The following is a 20,344-nucleotide window of genomic DNA, read 5'->3' as shown; positions in this document are numbered from 1 at the left end:
AAACTGTGAAATTATATAAACTCTGTCAAAAAGTTGGAAAAAGCAGAAACAAAAACAGAAATAAAAACACTCCAGAATTCCACCCCCAGAAATAACCAGTACTGCTGTTTTGGTATATGTCATTACATCTTTTTTTTTCTATGACTATACACAATGTACTTTTTTTCTATTATTATATCATGCTATCAATCTCCTCATAACCAACTTTTTTCTTAGCATTTGTGATAGATAGACAGTAATGTGTCTGTCCCCATGCCCCAGTCTCCAGGTGTCCATACCTTATTTAACCCCTCCCCTTGGGTATAGGCAGGATCTATGACTTGCTTCTAGCCAAGAAAATATGGCAAGATGAAGAGACGTCATTTCCATGATAACACTGTCTAAGAGTGTAACTGATCTTACTTGCTGGCTTTGAGGTAGCAGACAGTCATTCTGGGATGCCTCATGTTACAAGGAGCCAAGGGTGACCTCTAACCAACAACCAGCTAAACAGGCCCTCATTCTCACAGCCCACAAAAAAACGAATGCTGCCAAGAACCATGTGAGCAAAAGTGGATGCATCCCTCGTCGATCCTCAGATGAGACTGCAGCCCCAGCTGACAAATGACTGCAGCCTTCTGAACCCTGAAGCAGAAGACTCAGCTAAGCCATGCCCTGACCTACAAAAGTATAAGATAATAAATGTCTGTTGCTAAGTTTGTGGTAATACTGTTATACAGTAAAAGATAAATAATATAACAAAATTTGTCAGAACACATTCTCATACAAATACATGTTATTCCACAAAACTTTTTTAATGGCTGCATGGTATTTCATGGAATTGGTATAGCACTAATCCACTAATGTTGGATGTTCAGTTACTCCCAGTTTCTTACTGTTTTAAATAACACTGCAATGAATATCCTTGTATGAATATATTTGCCCCATTACTGATTTTTATTTCTCACAATAAATAGCAGGATATAGAATTTCTTGGTCTAAAGATATGTAAATTGTTGTCCACTTGTGCTGTTGATCCCATTCTTCCTTCTCGTCTAGGTCTCTCGTGTACCTCAACTCTTCTCCCTTCTTTGGCTCCTTCTTCTCCAACTATAAACATTGCCAAGTCTTTTTCATTCTAAAAAATAAAAGTCCTCCCTTGACCCTGAATTTCTCTTTAATTTACTGCCTTTTCTTCTTCCCTTCTCAGCCAAAATTCTTAAGACACTTGTCCACATTTGCTATCTGCATGTCACTTCCTATTCATTCTTTAACATTGTATATTAGTCTGCATACTCATATTGTTCCACTGAGACTATTTTTGCAAAGGTTACCATTGGTTTCCTAATTGCTGGACAGGTTGCTAGTCTATTTTATTGGATTTCTGACACATTTGACCCTTCCTTATTGATATTCTCTCTTCTCTTTGCTTCTCTTTTTTGTTTTTTCTATCTCTCTGATAATTTCTTCTCAGCATTGTTTATGAGTTATATTCCTGAGTCTATCCCTAAATTTTAGTCTTCCATAAAATTTCATCCTTAGCTCTCTTCTCTTCATTTTCTATCTGTTCTTTCGGGGAGTAGAGTTAACTATCACATATTTGCTGATAATGCACACTCTTAATCTCCAGCTCTCATTATTTCTAAGTTCTGGAAGGATAAATTCAATTTTTTGCGAGATTTATAGGACCTGCTTGTACCACATGTACCTCAAACCTAATCTGTCTCTCTCCAAAAAAAACTTGCTCTTCTTGCTATATTATCAATTATTTTGCCCTAGTTGATGGTACTAGCATCTGCCTAGTCAATCAAATTAGATTAAATTAGATTAAAGCAATCGTTAACTCTTCCCTCAATCACTAAATCTTGCCAAGTCTACCTCCTAAAGCTCTCGAAACCACCCCTTTTTAGTCTGTTCTCAGCCTCATCATATCCTCTAGTATTGCCTTCCACAAATGGATCTTCCTAGATGCTACCTGAATCATCCATCTAATTGTTTTTTTAAAAAGTATCTATCTTTTTGAGACATACTGAAACATTTACAGATGAAATAATATGATATCTAAGATTTGCTTAAGAAATTGTGTGGGGAGGAGGTGAAACATAGATGAAACAGGATTGGCCATGAGTTGATAATTATTGATGCTGGATGATAGGTAGATGGGAAAGATTCATTATATTCTTCTATTTTTGAAACAACAACAACTAATCCATTTAAAATGCAAATCCTTTAATGTACCACACACACACACATACATTCCTAAAAGGATAAAGTTTATGCTCTTAAGGATGAAAAACAAGGTCCTCCTTGACAAATAACTAGATCACATCTTGTACTTGAATAAGCCACCTATAGTTTCCAGAAAACCACTGTGTCACACCTTCATACATCTGCATATACTGTTCCTTTTGCCTCAAACACCCTTGTCTTCCCCCAATTGCTTCACTCTAACTCATTGTTAGCTAGGCATAATCTCTTTCAGAAAACTTTCTCTTAATCCTGCCCCCGCGGAGTTAAGAAGTCTCATCTCTGAGTTCTCACAGTACCCTGTGTGTATTTCTATTATAACACACACCTCATTGCTTTCTCAGAGCAAGATCACATCTCATTTAACTATAGGTCTCCATGTACAGTAAGTGAATGAATAAATGAATTAATAGGAATATCAAGTAGAAATAGATGGGAAAAAATCATGCAAGGTAGTTTCCATGTATTATAGACAATTTCATCTTTATAACTAACCAGTGAAATAGACATTATGATCTTCCTTATATGGATACAAAAACTGTGGCTCAGAGATGTTAAAGGGTCAAACTAAGTGATTTCATATAATGACATCTGCTTTCCAACAAATTGGTACCTTCTCCATTTCTAAATAAGATAACATAATAACGCTTACTCCTTAGGAATAGTCTTAACATCATTATCTCAATATGGAGAGAACATATACAGACCAAAACAGGTTTAAAAAGATAGTTCTTGGGGCCGTCTCCGTGGCCGAGTGGTTAAGTTCGCGCACTCCACTGCAGCAGCCCAGGGTTCAGATCCTGGGCGCGGACATGGCACCGCTCGTCAGGCCACGTTGAGGCGGCTCCCACATCCCACAACTAGAAGGACATGCAACTAAGATATACAACTGTGTACAAGGGGTGTTTGGGGAGATAAAGCAGGAAGAAAAAAAAAAAGAAAAAGAAAAAAGATTGGCAACAGTTGTTAGCCCAGGTGCCAATCCATAAAAAAAAAAAAAAAAGATAGCTCTTTATTTATTTATTTTAAGATTGGCCCTGAGCTAACATCTGTTGCCAATATTTTTTTTTCTCCTTCTTCTCCCCAAAGCCCCCCAGTACATAATCATACATTCTAGTGGTAGGTCCTTCTAGTTCTGCTTTGTGGGACACTACCTCAGCACAGCTTGATGAGCGGTGCTAGGTCCACACCCAGGATCTGAAGCAGCAAAATCCTGGGCCACCAAAGTGCAGCTCACGAACTTAACCACTTAACCGCTTGGCCATGGGGCTGGCTCCAAAAGATAGCTCTTTAAAGAGCTAATGTTATCTGTACTCTACCTTAGAGATTATACTTTAGTGATAAAAAGTATGGAGAGGAAAGACTAGCCACAACTCCTCAGCTATAACAATAGTCTTTATCTACAACTCTCAGATGGAGGACCATCTGAGTAGAGAGAATAGGCAGAAGAGCTTCCAGAGTGAAACCCACTTGGGTCCCAAGAGGTCTGTCCCTCAGGAGAAGGGGAAAAAAGAATCTTAACCCTAAGATTCTCTAAAATGTAATGTAGCCCATAAGAGAAATAGTATTTCCTTCCAAACCATTCCACTTACACATCCTAAAGTATGTGGCTTAGCCAATACATGACACCGAAAAAGCATATACCTGCAAACCCAAATCAATACTTCGGTTAAATTTCTCCCTATTTTTATTTAGGACACAGGAGTCTGTATTGAGGTTGAGGTTAAACATAGTACCATCACCTGTACATGCTTATTATTGACACTGTTTAAAAGAGAAATCCTTGGGTTTGGAAATCCCCATCATTCAACATTCTCCTACTTAAAGGCTGTGCTATTCAATGTTTTATGCTCCAGGGTGACACTTGACTTTTTTTTTTTTGAGGGATATTAGCCCTGAGCTGACATCTGCTACCAATCCTCCTCTTTTTGCTGAGGAAGACTGGCCCTGAGCTAACATCTGTGCCCATCTTCCTCTTGTTTTTTATATGTGGGACACCTACCACAGCATGGCTTGCCAAGCGGTGCCCTGTCTGCACCTGGGATGCGAACCAGCGAACCCCAGGCCGCCGGAGCGTAACGTGCGAACTTAACAGCTGCACCACTGGGCTGACCCCAAGCGTGATGATTTCTTACTGCTAAAAACTCACCTGCGTTGGCTTTAAGGTCTTCAGGTGTGACCATGACAACAAATCGGATTGCACGTTCATTTCGAAACATCTCGTAAGACCACCGACGGATAGATCGCATGCATTTCACTGCTGCAATGCCATTGTTGGCAATAAGAACCTGGGAGAGTGAGCAAATGGGAATTAGAGAGAAAGGTAGAAAAGGCAGGCAATGACGAAGGAAAAGAGATGACATGATTTTTGCAGATCTTTCTCTGAAAAGCCAGATTTTCAACTAGGAATTTGTATTGCTGGTCTAGGCAGTTAGGAATCAGATCCACGGGATCAAGGGATGTTTTAAAATGTTAGCTAAGCAAATACTTTAATACATGCCAGCTATAATTTACTCCTTTCTAATTTCATTTCTGGAAGGGAAAAATCACAATGACTTAAATCTTGTGAGTTTGTGAATTATTCTACCATACCTATTTCTAGAGAACAGAAGACGACAAACTTCAGAGGGATGATGTATTATCAAATAAGGAATGGGGCAAGACTAAACAGTGTAGTGTCACGCACTATTCTCTGTTGTAATAAAACAAGGCACAGAGGCTTGAACATGTTAGAAGAATGCTGGCATGAACCACCACCTCTCTCCCAAGTGCTAAACCCCAAATGCCTCAGAATTATAGAGACTGCCTTAGAAGCAATGGTCACAAAAGAAAAAGACTAGAAGAATCAATGATACTGAGACTTCTCTGAAAACAAATCTTTCATCTCCTTACCTGTCCTGCAGTCACGACCCCAAGCATAACATGGGCTCAGAGACACATAATCTATCTTTACTGAAAGACTAACAGAAGGACACCACTGAAGCAATACTTTTAGGAGTGGGACTATAGGTCCCCATCCTTTAATCTTTTAATCACTGTAAGCTATTTCAACCAAGTCATCCTCTCAGCTCTGACATGGTTTACATAAAAGTGACACAGAATTACTTAAAACATTTCAAAATACCTGTAATCTTTTTTAAGTATTTCATGAGGTATATTTCCTCTAAACATCTCAAATACCTGGGAGAAGCCAGTAAATCACAGTGTATCAAACTGTTTAAGCCTTCTGTTATGAAACTCTCTACTCCCTTAGCTCTAAATCCAATGCTATGACATATTATCTCCTCACCACTAGCCTAGAAGCAAATCCATTTCTCATACCCTCTCATATCAGTGCAGCCCCACCCTATAAAACCAAAAGATCTTTTAAAAAGAACTTTATGAGCACTGCTTCATCCTCTTAATTAGCTATGATTAAATTATCAGTGGAAAATACATATTACAGAAAATAGTGAAATTATTTAATAGGACGCTAGGGGAGCAGAAAGGATAATTACGGAGGAAGAGGCAAAGTCTCTGAAGATCTAAATATCAGTTTTGAGCAAATCTAGACAACAAATCTAAGCATTGAATCTCATGTACTTTTGAAAAGATAATTTAGCAAGTTATAACTTACCTTCTCAATCACTTTATTCCCCCCAAAACGAGTAACGAATTCTGCTGGAGAAGCTACAGTGAAATCTCGCTGTGAGTCTATTTTCTTCCGGTCTCGACCTTGCTTTACGATGTGTAAGCCAGACATGCTGGACCTATAAAAATAGAGAAACCGTGAAAGTCTATAGATAGGATTTCTTCATACCATCTATCTCCCCTGGAGACCTGCTTTTCACTACCATACTTATAAAGCCCTTCCAACTGTACCCTTGTGAAGATTACGAGCTCACAAACCACATACTTTTATAGGAAAGAGAAAAGAAAAGGTCTTTGGCTGTGGAAATTAAAGAAAAAAATAAGTGTCCCTGAATAATAAAAAATAATATTAAGATTTACCAACAGACGCCTCACAAAGAGATAGGCAAAAGAATGAAATTAGATGGTATAAATAATAGACTCAGAGAAACTGTTAAAACTAAAAAAAAAAACAAGGCTGTTTCTAGATCATGAGTCTGGCATACAGATGACTTTCACCTCTGTATCTCTAGCCTCTATCATTCTTATAAACTATAAACTCACATTTTTAACTGCCTACTAAAAGTTCTACTTGTGCATCCCAGAAGCGCTTCAAAATCAACAACTCCAAAACCAGATTCTTTACAAGGCAGCATAATACACCATGTTTCATCAATTTTAAGATGCCCCTCTTTTTTTTTAACTTTTTAAAATATCTGAAATTGCTATGTATCTTACAACTGACAGTGTGCTCTATTTAATTGGCAGTATTTTTTTTTTCTCAGTGGTACATACAATAATGGTGCCTCTAGCAATGAACAGTGTTTGAGATTAGATGAATACAGTAGTAGAAACAACATAGGCCTGGGTTAAAATTCCAGATCTGTCGACTTAATACCTCCTCCAATGGGCTTTAGCAAGGAATTTAACTTTACTCAGCTTCAGTTTTCTCTTTGTAAAATAAATCATAGTAGTCACTGTTCTAGTTATTTACCTATTGTGTCTCAGCTCCAAGCCCACCCTTTTACTCTGCGACATAAGACTGCAATATGTTTAGTTTTGCCAATGGGAAGGCAGAAGGGGTAAGAAAACAAACTTCCTTCTTGTTTTCCAGCTTTTATAGCATTGCTCCACAGTAATAGAGAGTTAATTTCAGCCTCTAGCATCTTTCGACACTCCCAGGAAGAGCCTGACGCTTTCCCCTAGAGGTACCAGGAGGCACCACGCAAAAAACAAGGGGATCAAGTATGAAGACAGACTAGATGTCAAAATCTTCATCTCTCACCTAGCTTTTCTCAGAGAGCTATTAGAGAATGTTGTCTTCCCAAAGATGGAGTAAACCAAGAAAAAGGAGGACAAGGAAAGCAAGAAACAGAGGATCCATCACAGAAGAGAAGGGAATTCCCTAAATGATTGTTCAAATCAGAGGAAAGACTGCTCTAGAAGGGATGCCTCCTTGAAAAAAATGGACCTATCACTTGTCGTATTTAACCACAGAAAAACAAAACTTTGTGTGTGTGTATTATATATAAATATATATATGTTTTGTTAATTTATGTATAGATACATGTTTGTTTTATATATATAAAACCATAAAACAATGTTACATATAAAAATGGTTTACATATGCACATATAAAACAATTATTTTTTATTATACATATAAAATATCTCAGTTGCTTTTTACCTATGTAACTCTCAGCAGAAATTTTGCTTGGTTTTCTCCCAAAAAGGTGAAAAAAGTCAAGTGAAAAGGAAAAGGAAAGGATGATTGTTCTAAAGACTAATTTTACTAACTTGGTGTTTTCTGTTTTTGCCTATGTCCAGTTTAATTTTCCAGTAACATTTTTCAAATAAAAACTCTAGATTGCAAAAACAAGCAAACAAAAAAGATAATGGAGGAACCCTTCATGACTGCTATCAAGCAAATCATTCAGGTCTTTTATGTTAATCCTCTGCTGGAAAGGCAGAGACCTGCAAGAGTCTTGAAGGCGGCCAAGAAGGCCTGATTTATCTCCTCCTTAGCCTGAGTTCCAACAGTAGGAAGAAGAAAGATTCCAGGATAAGAAAGCTTGGCCCCCTCAATAACTCCAGTCTGGTTGCCCACTGTCACATGCCAGGACGATGGCAGCAGGCAACCTTTCCTGGCCCCAGAGACACATCCTAAAAAAGTTTTCTCAAAACTATCTTCCACAGGATGCTACATACTACACAGAATTGATATCTTCCTTCACAATAATTGAAGTAAATTTCACTCTTGAAAAACCAGCCAAATCCAGTGAGCAACTCTGGCACAGACTGAGTGAGATCCTTAACACAATTAATAGTACAGCAAGGTCTGCGCACAGGTGCTTGTTTTACAATATCACACATGGGCTCAGCTAACTTTGGCTCAAATTCTGAATGTAAAATAAAAGTTTAGAAATACAGGAGCAAATATGAGAGTTTTTATTCATTTCCTTTAAAAAAAAAGCTTCTTATAGATACAGAAAAATCATCAAATCTCCCATAAATTCTAGTGCTTGGCTGTTAATGCTTTACTGATTTTTAATGGTATATATTGCCCAAATATGGCACCTAAAACTTACCTTTGAAGCATGTAATATTTCATCTCCTTATTTTCCTCTGCAGAACCCTCCATATCAAGATGGCAAAGGAATGGAAGCTTTTTCTTCAGATTTCAGCCTTGTAAACACAAGCCGCCGTTCGTCCTCCTATCTGTTGTAGGTGCTTAAAACCCAGGAGTACGAAAGATACTGTGCCTTCTGACTACTTGGCCCTGCTTCAGTCAGACTAGAGTATTCCTAATGGCTTCAAACTACAGTCTTTTTGTCTTTGTCCCCAATTTCCATATTTTCCCACCTTTCCTTCTTTTTTCTATTTTCCCCCTACACTTCGCTCACACACAGAATTAGCTGATTTCCCAAAGAGACTGACAGAAGGGGAGAAATATAAAAGCCTGTATATCTATATCTTAGCAGCTCTGTGTTAGCTGCAGCAGACACATTTCAACAATCACTTTCTTGGGACAGTCACCAGAGAAAAGCTCCACAGCTTCTCCTGATTGCCAGGGCATATAACAGGGAGGGCCTGGGGCAAAAAGAAGACAAAGTTTACAAGGACAACTAAACCAACAAAATAATGGGGTCACAAAATCCAGAGGAAGGACAGCATAGACTAAGTAGGCAATTTCTGAGATCCAATGAAAACAAATAATACTATCAGGCTGCAAGAGGGAGAAAAGCAGGTCAGGCAGTAAACGGAGCAAGTAGAAAACACAAAACTTGCCACTACTAAGGGACTTTGAATAAAATGGGAGCCACAATTCTAATTTTCAGGCCAAAGTAGTGATATACACATACAAAAACCTTTTTTAAAACAATAAAATCTAAGATTTCAGTCACTAAAACTTGAGAATAAAAATGGAGCTGGTACAAATAGGATACAGAGAAGATGTGGATAAAATCCTTGAAAGGAAAAGGGACCCAGACAAATATTTTAGACTCAGAGGTCTAACCGAGTGTGCACAGGGAAGAAAAATCCTGCCTAGAAAGGCTACTGGGACACATCTATCGCTGTGAAAGCAAACTTGCCACAGAGGGACAGATGGCTTAAATGAATGCTAGCTGAATGTTATACAGTATCATAGTCCTGCTTTAGCTTTTAATTAAGGAAATGCTCATGATATTGCTCCCTTGTAATTGGAGGAAAGACTCTAACAGCTAGATCTATAGAATCACAACTTCCTGAGATGAGTCCTCAGGAACAGTATAATTCCCCAGAGTCATAGCTAACCTGACTCATGCACCATACAAAAATTCTTTCCCACCAAAATGCTGAATAGAAATAGTCAATAATTTGATAAAACTATGCTGAGGACCTATTAACTTTCCAGAAAAAGCACCAAAACAGAAGTACACAAATGACCTGTAGCACAGATAGAAGATGAATGATCAAACAGAAGATAAATGATTAAAGCAAACAAACCTCGATCTTAGGATACTCAGGTAACCCAAGTTGAAAAGACTTAATCAGGCCACTCAACATGACCACCAGCCATAATAAAAAATCTAAGTCCTGGGTCATTTTCTGGTCTGTACCACTCTGTGTCATTCCTTCCATACTATGCCAATGTCTGACAAAGTTAGTCAAATATACTTTTTCCCTTAAAGAACCAAACTGACGCAGAGGAGCCCTCCTATCTTTATGTCTCTTCAGAACAACATGTCTCAAAAATAGAGCACTGAGGCCTTTGTTCAGAAGAATTACAGTGACCACAGATGTAGAAGCAACTCAATTTCACACACATTTAAGTGTCTCCAGACATAGACAGTTCCCAAAAGAGAATCACTCTCTGCCTTTGTTATATAAGTTCAACATTCAAACACCAAATAAAGCACTGAGTGTAGAATAAAGCAGGCTATTTTGCTTTCAATCGTATCAGAAAAATACACTAAAGAGGCACACTCAGTAATCGAGTTTGTGCTTCCTATCACCAACAGGATATTTCTAAAACAACCAAACACTAACACAGCACACCTAGATCCAAAAACAAAGCAAGAGTTTCTAATCTTTTATGGATGCTGCTCACAATCCTTCTGTAATATTAGAACACAAGAAATAAAAAGCCATATTCATTCCTCTAAATTCAAAGCATCCTCATTTTAACCTACCATAAATAGTGAGTGTCCAAAGTAGACCCATACCTGGCACAAAATCCAACTAGAAGCCCACACTGATCCCAGCATTGTAACATGCCAAGCACCAAGGATGACGGAGCAGTTTATCCGGCAGACAGTGATGCATTAGCTGGCTTGATTGCAGTGCAGTCTGAGTTAAACTGCAGCACACACTGTGAGAGGCTGTTTTACACTGAGACTTTTCCAAGCAGAGAAATCTTGGATCAAGGATGCACCTCTTGAAAACCAACCCACCACATATTCAAGGTTTAGTTGTGGACTCTAAATTCTGTTCCACTGATATATATGCCTATCCTTGCAGCAATGCCACACAGCCTTGATAATCACGGCTTTATAGTAGGTTTTCAAATCAGGTAGTCTAAATCTTCCAACTTTGCTCTCCTTTTCCAAAACTGTTTTGTCTAGTCTAGGTCCTTTGGGTTTCCATGTAAATTTTTGGATCAGCTTGTCAAATTCTAGAAAGAAAAAAAAAGGCTGCCGGAATTTTGATATGGGCTGTGAATTTACAGATTAATTTAGGGAAAATCAACATCTCAACAATATTGAGTTTTCCAATCCCTGAACACGGACTCTCTCTCCATTTATTTAGATCTTTAATTTCTTCTTTAATTTCTCTCAGGAATGTTCTATAATTTTTAATGCACAAGGCTTACACCTTTTTTGCTAAATTTTTTCCTAAGTCTTTTAGTCTTTTTGATGCTATTATGAATGAAACTATTTTAGTCTCATTTTTTGCTTGTTCATTGCTAGCTAGTATATAGAAATACAACTGATTTTTGATCTTGTATGGATCTTATAGCCTGTGACCTTGCTAAACTCATTTAAAAATATTTTTAACAACTTTATTGAGATATAATTCACATATCCATATATTTCAGCCATTTAAAGTGTATAATTCAATGGTTTTTACTGTATTCACATAGTTGTGAACCATCATCACAATCAATTTTACAACATTTTCATTATCCCAAAATGAGGTATCCCAGTAGCAGTCACTTCCTACTTCCGAGTCCCTCCCCGGTCCTAGGCAACAACTAATCTAGCTTCTCTCTTTAAAGATTTGCCTATTCTGGATATTTCATATAAATGGAATCATATAACATGTGGTCTTTTGTGATTTGCTTCTTTTCACTCAGCAAAATGTTTTCAATGTTGTAGCATATATCCGTACTTCATTTCTTTTTATGGTCAAATAATTTTCCAGTGTATGGACATACCACATTTTGTTTATCCATTTATCAATTGATGCATATTGGGTTGTTTTGACTTTGTCACTACTATGAGTAACGCTGCTAAGGACATTCATGTACAAGTTTTTATGTGGACATATGTTTTCGTTTCTCATGGGTATATAACTAGAAGTGAAATTCTTGGATCATATGGTAAATGTTTAGTTTTATAAGAAATTTCCAAATTATCTTCCAGAATGGCTGTATCATTTTACATTCCCATCAACTATGTACAAATGATTTCAATTTTTCCACATTCTTGCAAACATTTGGTGTTGTCATTAGTTTTTATTTTAGACACTCTGATGGATGTGTAGTAATGCCTCATTGTTGTTTTAATGTGCACTTTCCTAATAGCTAATGATGTTAAACATCTTTTCACATCCTTATTTGCCATCTGTATATCCTCTTTGATGACATTTGCTTCTTTTTTCTCTCTCTCTCCTTACTGAGAATTTTATTTATTGATTCATTGTCATTGTACTTTAAAAAAATTCTTTAAACATGTTTTCCTTTGGTTCTCTGAACATATTTATGAGACCTGCTTTGAAGACTTTGTCTGCTAAATCCAGCATCTATGGACACTTGGGGAGTTTCTATTGACTTCTTTTTTCCCTAAATATGGGTCATACTTTCCTATTTCTTTTCATGTCTCGTGATTTTTTGTTGAAAACTTAACATACTAAATAACTTATCATGGCAACTCTGGATTCTGATTTCTTTTAGCCATGAAGGTTGTTGTTGTTACTACTGTTTGCTTGTTTCTTTCTTTCTTGGCTTTATAACTTGCCTGGGCTAAATCTGTCAAACCTGTCTCCCCCAAAGTATTTAGCCACTGATGCTTCAGTTCACTTACTTTTTATTGGTTGTTTTTATGTTTAAACCTGATTTCTAAAGGGTTTCCTCTACATCTGTATAGCTTAGATGTTAGCCAACAATTAGGCAGGTGTTATGCCCAAACACCTGAAACAAGTAAGGCTTTTTGTACTCTGTTCATGTGTCTATGTGCAGGGTAGGGTAGCACATTCAAAGTTCTGAATATTTTCAAGACTGCTCTGGCTTTTATTTTCTATTGGGTCTTATCATGTCTACTCTGTGCCTGCACGCAACCTCAGCCAGCAATATGCTTGCCCCAACCACAAACACACCTCAGTCTAGTAAAGCCGTTGGCCCAGCCCCTCATCAAATGCCAAGATGGTCACTTCCACTGACAACACTACCAGGCATGAGCATCATCCACTACCCAAAATGAGTAAGCTCCCTTCAACCGTAGCATCAAAACTGCCAGTCCTCATGGCCTATTCACATTGGCAAAAGCTCCATGCCCACCTAGCTGAGGGAAGGGAACAGGAAGAGTCCTCGGCAAGAACACCCCAGACTCCTGCTGTTCTTAGTGAATTTCACCAGTTTTTCAAATATACACTTTACTGAGATTGTTGTATGCTTTTTGGTTGATTTCAATGGTGCTGAAACGGTTTTGTCAAGCTTTATAGTTGCTTTCTGGGTTAAGGATTTGTCAATCTCCTCACTCAGCTATAGCTGGAAGTCCCTCCTGATTTATTTACTTTTTGAGATAGAACTTCATACAATAAAGCACAAAAATCTTAAGTATACACTCAAATTAATTTTACATATATATACAACCACATAACCAACCACTCCATTAAGATACAGAATATTCCCCGAGTCTCAGAGGGGTCCCTTCCCAGTCAGTATCATCCCCAATGTAAACACTATTCTGAACTCTATCACCATAAATCAGTTTTACCTGTTCTTGAACTTCAAATATATAGTGGCATAATAGTATGTCTATGAAATTCATCCATGTTGTGACACAGCAGCCGTTTGTTCATTTTCATTGCTGCAGAGCATTTCACTGTGCAAATATCCCATGATTTATTTATCTATTTTACTATTGAAAGACATTTGGGTTGTTTATGAATTTTGACTATACTTGTTCTTGTGCTTGGTTTTTGGTGGATATGTGCACTCATTTTTTGGGGTAAATCCCCATGAGTGGACTTGCTTATTCACAGAATATGTGTACGTTTAACTTTAAAAGACACTGTCAAATAGTTTTCTAAAATGGTTGTGCCAACTTATATTCCCACCAGTAATGTATGACAGTTTCATGAGCCCCAAATCCTTGCTACAACTTGATATTGTCAATTTTTTAATTTTAGCCTTTTTGGTTGAGATAGTATTTAGTCCATTGTGATTTTAATTTGCAAATCTCTGATGACCTATGATATTGAACATCTTTTCATAAGTTTGTCATTTGGATATCTTCTTCTATGAAGTTCAAGTCTTTTCTCCATATTTTTACAGGGTTGAAATCTCTTTATAAGACACTGAAATATCTTCTTATTGATTTATAGGATTCTGTTAGTGAGATATCTTATTTATTTTTATTTTTCACTGAGGAAGATTAGCCCTGAGCTAACATCTGTGCCAAGGTTCCTCTATTTTATATGTGGGTCGCTGCCACAGCATGGCTAACAAGTGGTATAGGTCCGCGCCTGGGATCCAAACCTGCAAACCTGGGCCACCAAAGAGGGGCGTGCTGAACTTAACCCGTAGGCCACAGGGCCGGCCTCAAAATATTTTAATATTTTTTTTTCAGGAACTGATAGAAAAAGTAGGCAAAAAAAAAATTAAGGATACAGAAGAATAATATAATTGAAAAACTTGACACATATAAAATTCTATAACCAACAAAACACTCTGAAGTATTTATAAAACTTTACCAAAACAGACCATATGCCAGGCCATAAAGTCAAGTCAACAAATTTCAAAGATTTGAAATCACATAGAGTATAGCCTCTGAATACAATGGATTAAGCTAAAAATCAAAGACAAAGATGTTAAAATATATCCAAGTGGTTTTAATATATATCTAAGTGTCTTGAAATTAGTGAATACAGTTTGAAATAACTTACGGGTCAAAAAACATCACAATGGGGGTGAGTGAAATGAGTGAAGGTGTTCAAAAGGTACAAACATCCAGTTAAAAGATAAATAAATTCTGGGATATAATGTACAGAATGGTGACTATAGTTAACAACACTGTATTGTATATTTGAAAGTTGCTAAGATAGTAGATCTTAAAAGTTCTCAACACAAGAAAAGGAAAAAAGAAAATTTTTAACTCTGTGTGGTGATGGATGTTAACTAAATTTATTGTGGTAATCATTTCGCAATATACTTTACATACACCAAATCATTATGTTGTGTATCTAAAACTAATAAAATATTATATGCCAATTATATCTCAATAAGATAAGAAAATCATAATAAAAATAAGAAAATATTTTAAACTGAATGATAATGAAAATACATCACATCAAAACTTGGAGGATACAAAAAGATGAATTGATTGACAGATACATAGATTCAGAAATGGACAGATAAATAACAAAGCAAGTATACAAAAATGTTAACAGTAGAATCTAGGTGATTACTATACAGGCGTTCTCTGTAAAATCCTCTCAACTTTTGCTATATGCTTGAAATTTTTCATAATAAAATGTTGAAAAAAAACCTTGTGGGATATAGCTAAAGTTGGACATTTGGGAGAAATTTAGTCTTTAGTACATATCTTAGAAAAGAAAGGGCTGAAAATCAGTAATTTAATCATCTATCTCAAAAGACTAGAAAAAGGACAGCAAATTAAAGGCCGGCCCTGTGGCCGAGTGGTTAAGTTCATGCGCTCTGCTTTGGTGGCCCAGGGTTTTGCTGGTTTGGATCCTGGGCGCGGATGTGGCACCGCTCATCAGGCCATGTGGACGTGGCATCACACATGCCACATCTAGAGGGACCCACAACTAAAGTATACAACTAAAGTATACAACTATGTACTGGGGGGATTTGGGGAGAAAAAGGAAAAAAAAAAAAAAAAAGGAACAGCAAATTAAACCCAAAGAAAGTAGAAAGAAGGAAATGAAGATGATAACAGATATCAATGAAAGAGAAAACAAATGAATAATGGGGAAAAAAAATCAACAGAGACAAAAGGTTCTTTCAAGAGGTCAATTAAATTAGCAAACTTAAGTATTAAGACTGATGAAGAATAAAAAAGAAAATGTTAACTGTCGATATCAGGAATGAAGAGAGGGACTCACTACAAAACCTAAAACATGAAAAAGAAATGAATATCTTATTATGAACTTTATGCCAATAAATTTGAAAATTTAGATGACATTGATAAATCTTTTGAAAAATAATTTTCTATTCCATTCAAGAAGAAATAAAAAATCTGAATAATCCTAAATCTACTAAAAAATTGAATATATAGGGGGCCGGCCCGGTGGCCAAGTGGCTAAGTTCGCACGCTCTGCTTCAGCAGCCCGCGGTTTCGCTGGTTCGGATCCTAGGCGTGGACAAGGCACCGCTCGTCAGGCCACATTAAGGCAGCGTCCCAACATGCCACAACTAGAAGGACCCACAACTAAAATATACAACTATGTACTGGGGGTATTCCAGGAGAAAAAGCAGGGGGAAAAAAAAGAAGATTGGCAATAATTGTCAGCGCAGGTGCCAATCTTTAAAAAAAAAAAAAAGGAATATATAATATGTATAATTTAAGATACAATTGCTTTTTGTGACTGTCCCTGGCCAATCTTTAGATCTCTCCCATTTATTCAACAAATATCTATTGAGTGTCTACTATATGCTACAGTAAGTGCTAAGTATACAACTATAAACAAAACATGTACGATCTCTGCCCTCATACTGGTTACAGCATAACAGAGACAAGCAATAAAATAAACATACCAGTAAAAATATTACAAATTGTGATAAGCGCAATGAAAGAAAAACAAAAAAAGATTATGAGTAATAACAGCAGGCCTCTCTGAGGAAGTAATATTTAATCTGAAACTTAAAGGACAAATACCTCAAATAATGACTGAGAGAGTGAAAGAGAATTCCAGGCAGAAGGACAAACACATGTGGCCCTTAGAAAAAAGACTGGCACACTAGAGGAACTGAAAGGCCAGTAAGATTGAAGCATGGCCATAAATGGGAGTTGACAGAGGTCAGAGCCTTCAGGGTCTCAGAAGCCAAGTTAAGAATTTGGTAACTCATGATAAGTGCAACAGGAAATCAGGAGAGAATCTAGTCAAGTGATCATTCTAGTAGTCCAAGCAAGAATAAACAGACTAAGGCTTGAAATAAAGTGATGTCAAGTGAATGCGTTGAAGTAAATATTGGAGACAGAATCAACAGAACTGAAGTATGATGCCCCAGGTTTCTGGCTTGAGCAGAGTGGGTGGAGGCAATATTTAGTAAGATGTGGAAGATTACAGGAGGGTCAAATTTATGGAGAGGATGGGAGAAATCACGAGTTCAATGCCTATAGGACATTCAAGTGAAGATTCCACATAAATGGCTGAACAGAACAAGTCAGCTTGGAAGATAAGCTTGGGATGGATATTATAAATTTGGGAGTCACTGGCATATAAACGGTAGCAAAGGTATGAGATTACACGGGAAGAAAATGTATATCAAGTAAAAAGAAAGTAAGGGCCAAGACCAAGCAGGACTAAATGTTGGAGATTACATGAAACAGGAAGAGCTTATGAAGGAAATTGGAAAGAATACCAGGGAGAAAGGAGAAAAGCCAAGAAAGCATGGTTTTTAGCAGAAAAGAGAAGTCTGTTTCAAGGAAAAAGTAGTCATCTGTATAGAACTCTTGAGAGGCCTAAAAGGATGAGAACTGAAAAGCATCCACTGGATTTAGCTATACAATAGTCACAAGTGAGAACAGTTTCAGTAGCATAGTAGGGCAGAGGCAGACTAGAAAAGCTTCAAGAATGAATGGGAGATGAGGAAGTAGAGGAATCACTTCTGAAAATCTTAGCCATGAAGTGGGCAGAAAGATAGGGCAGTAATCCAAAGGGAATGTGGCGATCAAAGAAGGGTTTTATAAAGATGGGAGTCATCAGAGCATGTCTGAATGCCAATAGGAATGATTTAGTAGAAAAAGAGATATTTAAAATGCAAAGAAGAGGATGACCAAAGGAGGGAGGATCTTAAGAAGTCCTTGTAACAAAAAGGAAAAATGAGAATATAAGTAAAGATGTAAATAATTTTGAAATTAGGTGTCGGAAGGAAGAATTTCTGACCTGATAGTTTCTATTTTCTCAATGAAATAAGAGGCAAAATTATGAATTGAAATTGTGTCTAGAAGCGACAGCGTCTAGCATAAGGAGAGACTGCTGGTTTAAGGACAATGGAGAAAGATGAAATTGTTGTTGTGGAAAATGGAAGGCCAAATTATCAGAAGAGAAAAATAAAATATGAGAGACAACACGAAAAGTTTCACAGCACAGGCAGCATTTGAGAAGGACCTTAAAAAGTGATGACTTCAAAGGGTGAATGGAATTTTAACAGTCAGGGGAAGGACATTCCAATAAGAAAACAAGAGGGGGTTTGCAGGGGGGCAGGTAGCTTCTACTCTCCTTTCAAGTAACTGTTCTATTTTCTTTCTTGCTATCAACTCTTAAAAGAGTAACATACTGTTAAAATTCCTATTCCTTCACCATATATTCACTACTTAATCTCTTGCCATCTGCTAAAGCTGTTCACCCCAAGATCCTCCTATTCACTAACACAGTGCTCTTTCTCAGTCTTTTATCTCATATCTCTATTCAACACTGCATGCCACATCTCTTCCACCTTAAAATTATCTTTCCTTTGGTTTTCTTGGTTCTCCTTCCACTTCACTGATCATTTCCTGTCTTTTTTCCCCCTCCTTCCAGCTCAAGGTAGACATTTCCCTAGATAGATTTCCCTTCTACCTATATACTCTTCCTCATAGTGATCTAATCTACTTGTCCAATTTTAATTTCAATACGACAAACATTTATTAAGCATATACTTTATGCCAGGCACTGTTGTAATCTTTGAGAAAGTGGTTCTCAGCTCAGGCTTCATATCAGACTCACCCGGAGAATATTAGAATGAAGAATATTGGGATCCATGACTAGAGACTGTAATTTAATCAGTCTGGGATAGGGCTCAGGAATCCTTATTTCTTTAAAGCTCCACAGATGATTCTGTTGCAGAGCCAAACCTAAATATTGTTTTCCATTTTATGTACGTCTTAGTTTGACATACAAGACCCTTAATGACCGGACCTCTATCTCACCAGCCTCTTCTTCCACTGCTCACTAACCACCCTGTCCCCTTTACATTCCAGTAATACTCAATGACTTATAATTTCCTGAACATGCTAGATGTTTCACAGTGTGGTACCTTTGCACAAGTCAACCTCACCATCCCTATCCTTCCTACTATAAACACACCTATCTCTGTTAGCTTGTCTGTTTTCCATTCATCCTTCAAAACCCAGTTCAAACATCTTTGAGACATTATTGGACCCCTAACAGATCTCATCAAGCCCACCATAATAATTAGAGCTGCTGCGAGTATTAGTAACAACATTAAGTGCCTGGCACAATGTTTGGCTGACACTAACATAGCCTATGGGTAACAGGGACCCACTTAAATAGTGCTGTGAGATGATCACTTCACCTTTCTTTCATCTTTCTAATTCATCTAAGATCCCAGTGGCCATGTGGGGCTTATACTGAAGAGAGAAAGAGATTGGAGAAGAGCTAAGATCCAAATCCAAAATTCCGCAATCCAAATAAGAAATAACAGCAAGAGCAATGGCAGTAACAATGGAAAGAAGGGGATGAATTCAAGAATTGTTAGGGGATAACATCAAGAACACCTAATTAGGTGTGAGGGGTGGAGGAAAGAGAAATCTAGCATAACAGCCATATTTCTGCCTTGGGAAACCAGAGAAATGGGAGTGTCATTAATTAAAATAGGACAAGGGAGAGAACATAGCATAGGAAGAGAAGAGCGCTGAAGCCAGGAAGCCTTGCAGAAGACCAGCAATTAAGGGGCATGTGATAAAAGCCAAGCCTATTCAAGCACCTAAGAGGTAAGGGTCAGAAAGGAGAATTGGGAGAGAATGTTCATAAAACAGAGAGAATAGTTTTAAGAATGAGCAATGTGGAATGCTGCCATTAGGAGGTCACCAGTGAGTTTTCTAAGTGTAGCATCAGAGAAGTGGTAGATATAGAAGCCTAAGTGCAACAGCTTCAGGAGTGAGGGGAACTCCAAGTGAAAATGGCAGACTGAGCATTTGTTTATTGCTGTCCTCTACCAAAATCACACAAACACGACAATAACATAATGAAAGAGGCATAAAGACATAAGAACAAAGTGAACGGAAGAAGAGACTCCAACAGATTAGAGATGTCAAAAAAATTTTGGAAAATAGAAAGTGGATGGTCAAAAATTAACTGCCTCAGAAACCAAAGAGCCTACAGTAGGGAAAGTCCTTTAGAAATAAGGATAACTCTACTTTAGCACTCCAGAAAAACTCCGGAATTAGAAGTGTCCAGTATATCTCTATTAGTAAAGGGAGAGAGAGCGAGCTGAAAACCAAATAAAGTCTGTAGTTTGCTTAAAAGTACTGTACCAATATTAATTACTTAGTTTTAATAAATATAAGGTTGGCAGATAAAATACAGGCTGCCCATTTAAATCTGAATTTCACACAAAC

At 37.3% G+C, this 20,344-nt stretch overlaps 1 protein-coding gene across 3 annotated transcripts in view; it reads right to left on the bottom strand.

The window, feature by feature from the left end:
• Nucleotides 1-20,344, bottom strand: part of ACACA (acetyl-CoA carboxylase alpha) — a 271,848-nt gene that overhangs the window by 171,458 nt on the left and 80,046 nt on the right. For all 3 annotated transcript variants that reach the window (XM_046675864.1, XM_046675867.1, XM_046675865.1), the window contains 2 exons: nt 5,843-5,975; nt 4,376-4,514 (listed from right to left, as the gene is read on the bottom strand). In XM_046675864.1, the coding sequence (XP_046531820.1) occupies nt 4,376-4,514; nt 5,843-5,975 (272 nt within the window). The remainder of the gene's footprint in view (nt 1-4,375; nt 4,515-5,842; nt 5,976-20,344) is intronic.

The sequence above is a fragment of the Equus quagga genome, chromosome 11 (genome assembly GCF_021613505.1).
Source record: "Equus quagga isolate Etosha38 chromosome 11, UCLA_HA_Equagga_1.0, whole genome shotgun sequence".
Lineage (NCBI taxonomy): Eukaryota > Metazoa > Chordata > Mammalia > Perissodactyla > Equidae > Equus > Equus quagga.
Note: the sequence above shows the minus strand (reverse complement) of the source record. Positions and strands in the feature narration are given on the sequence as shown.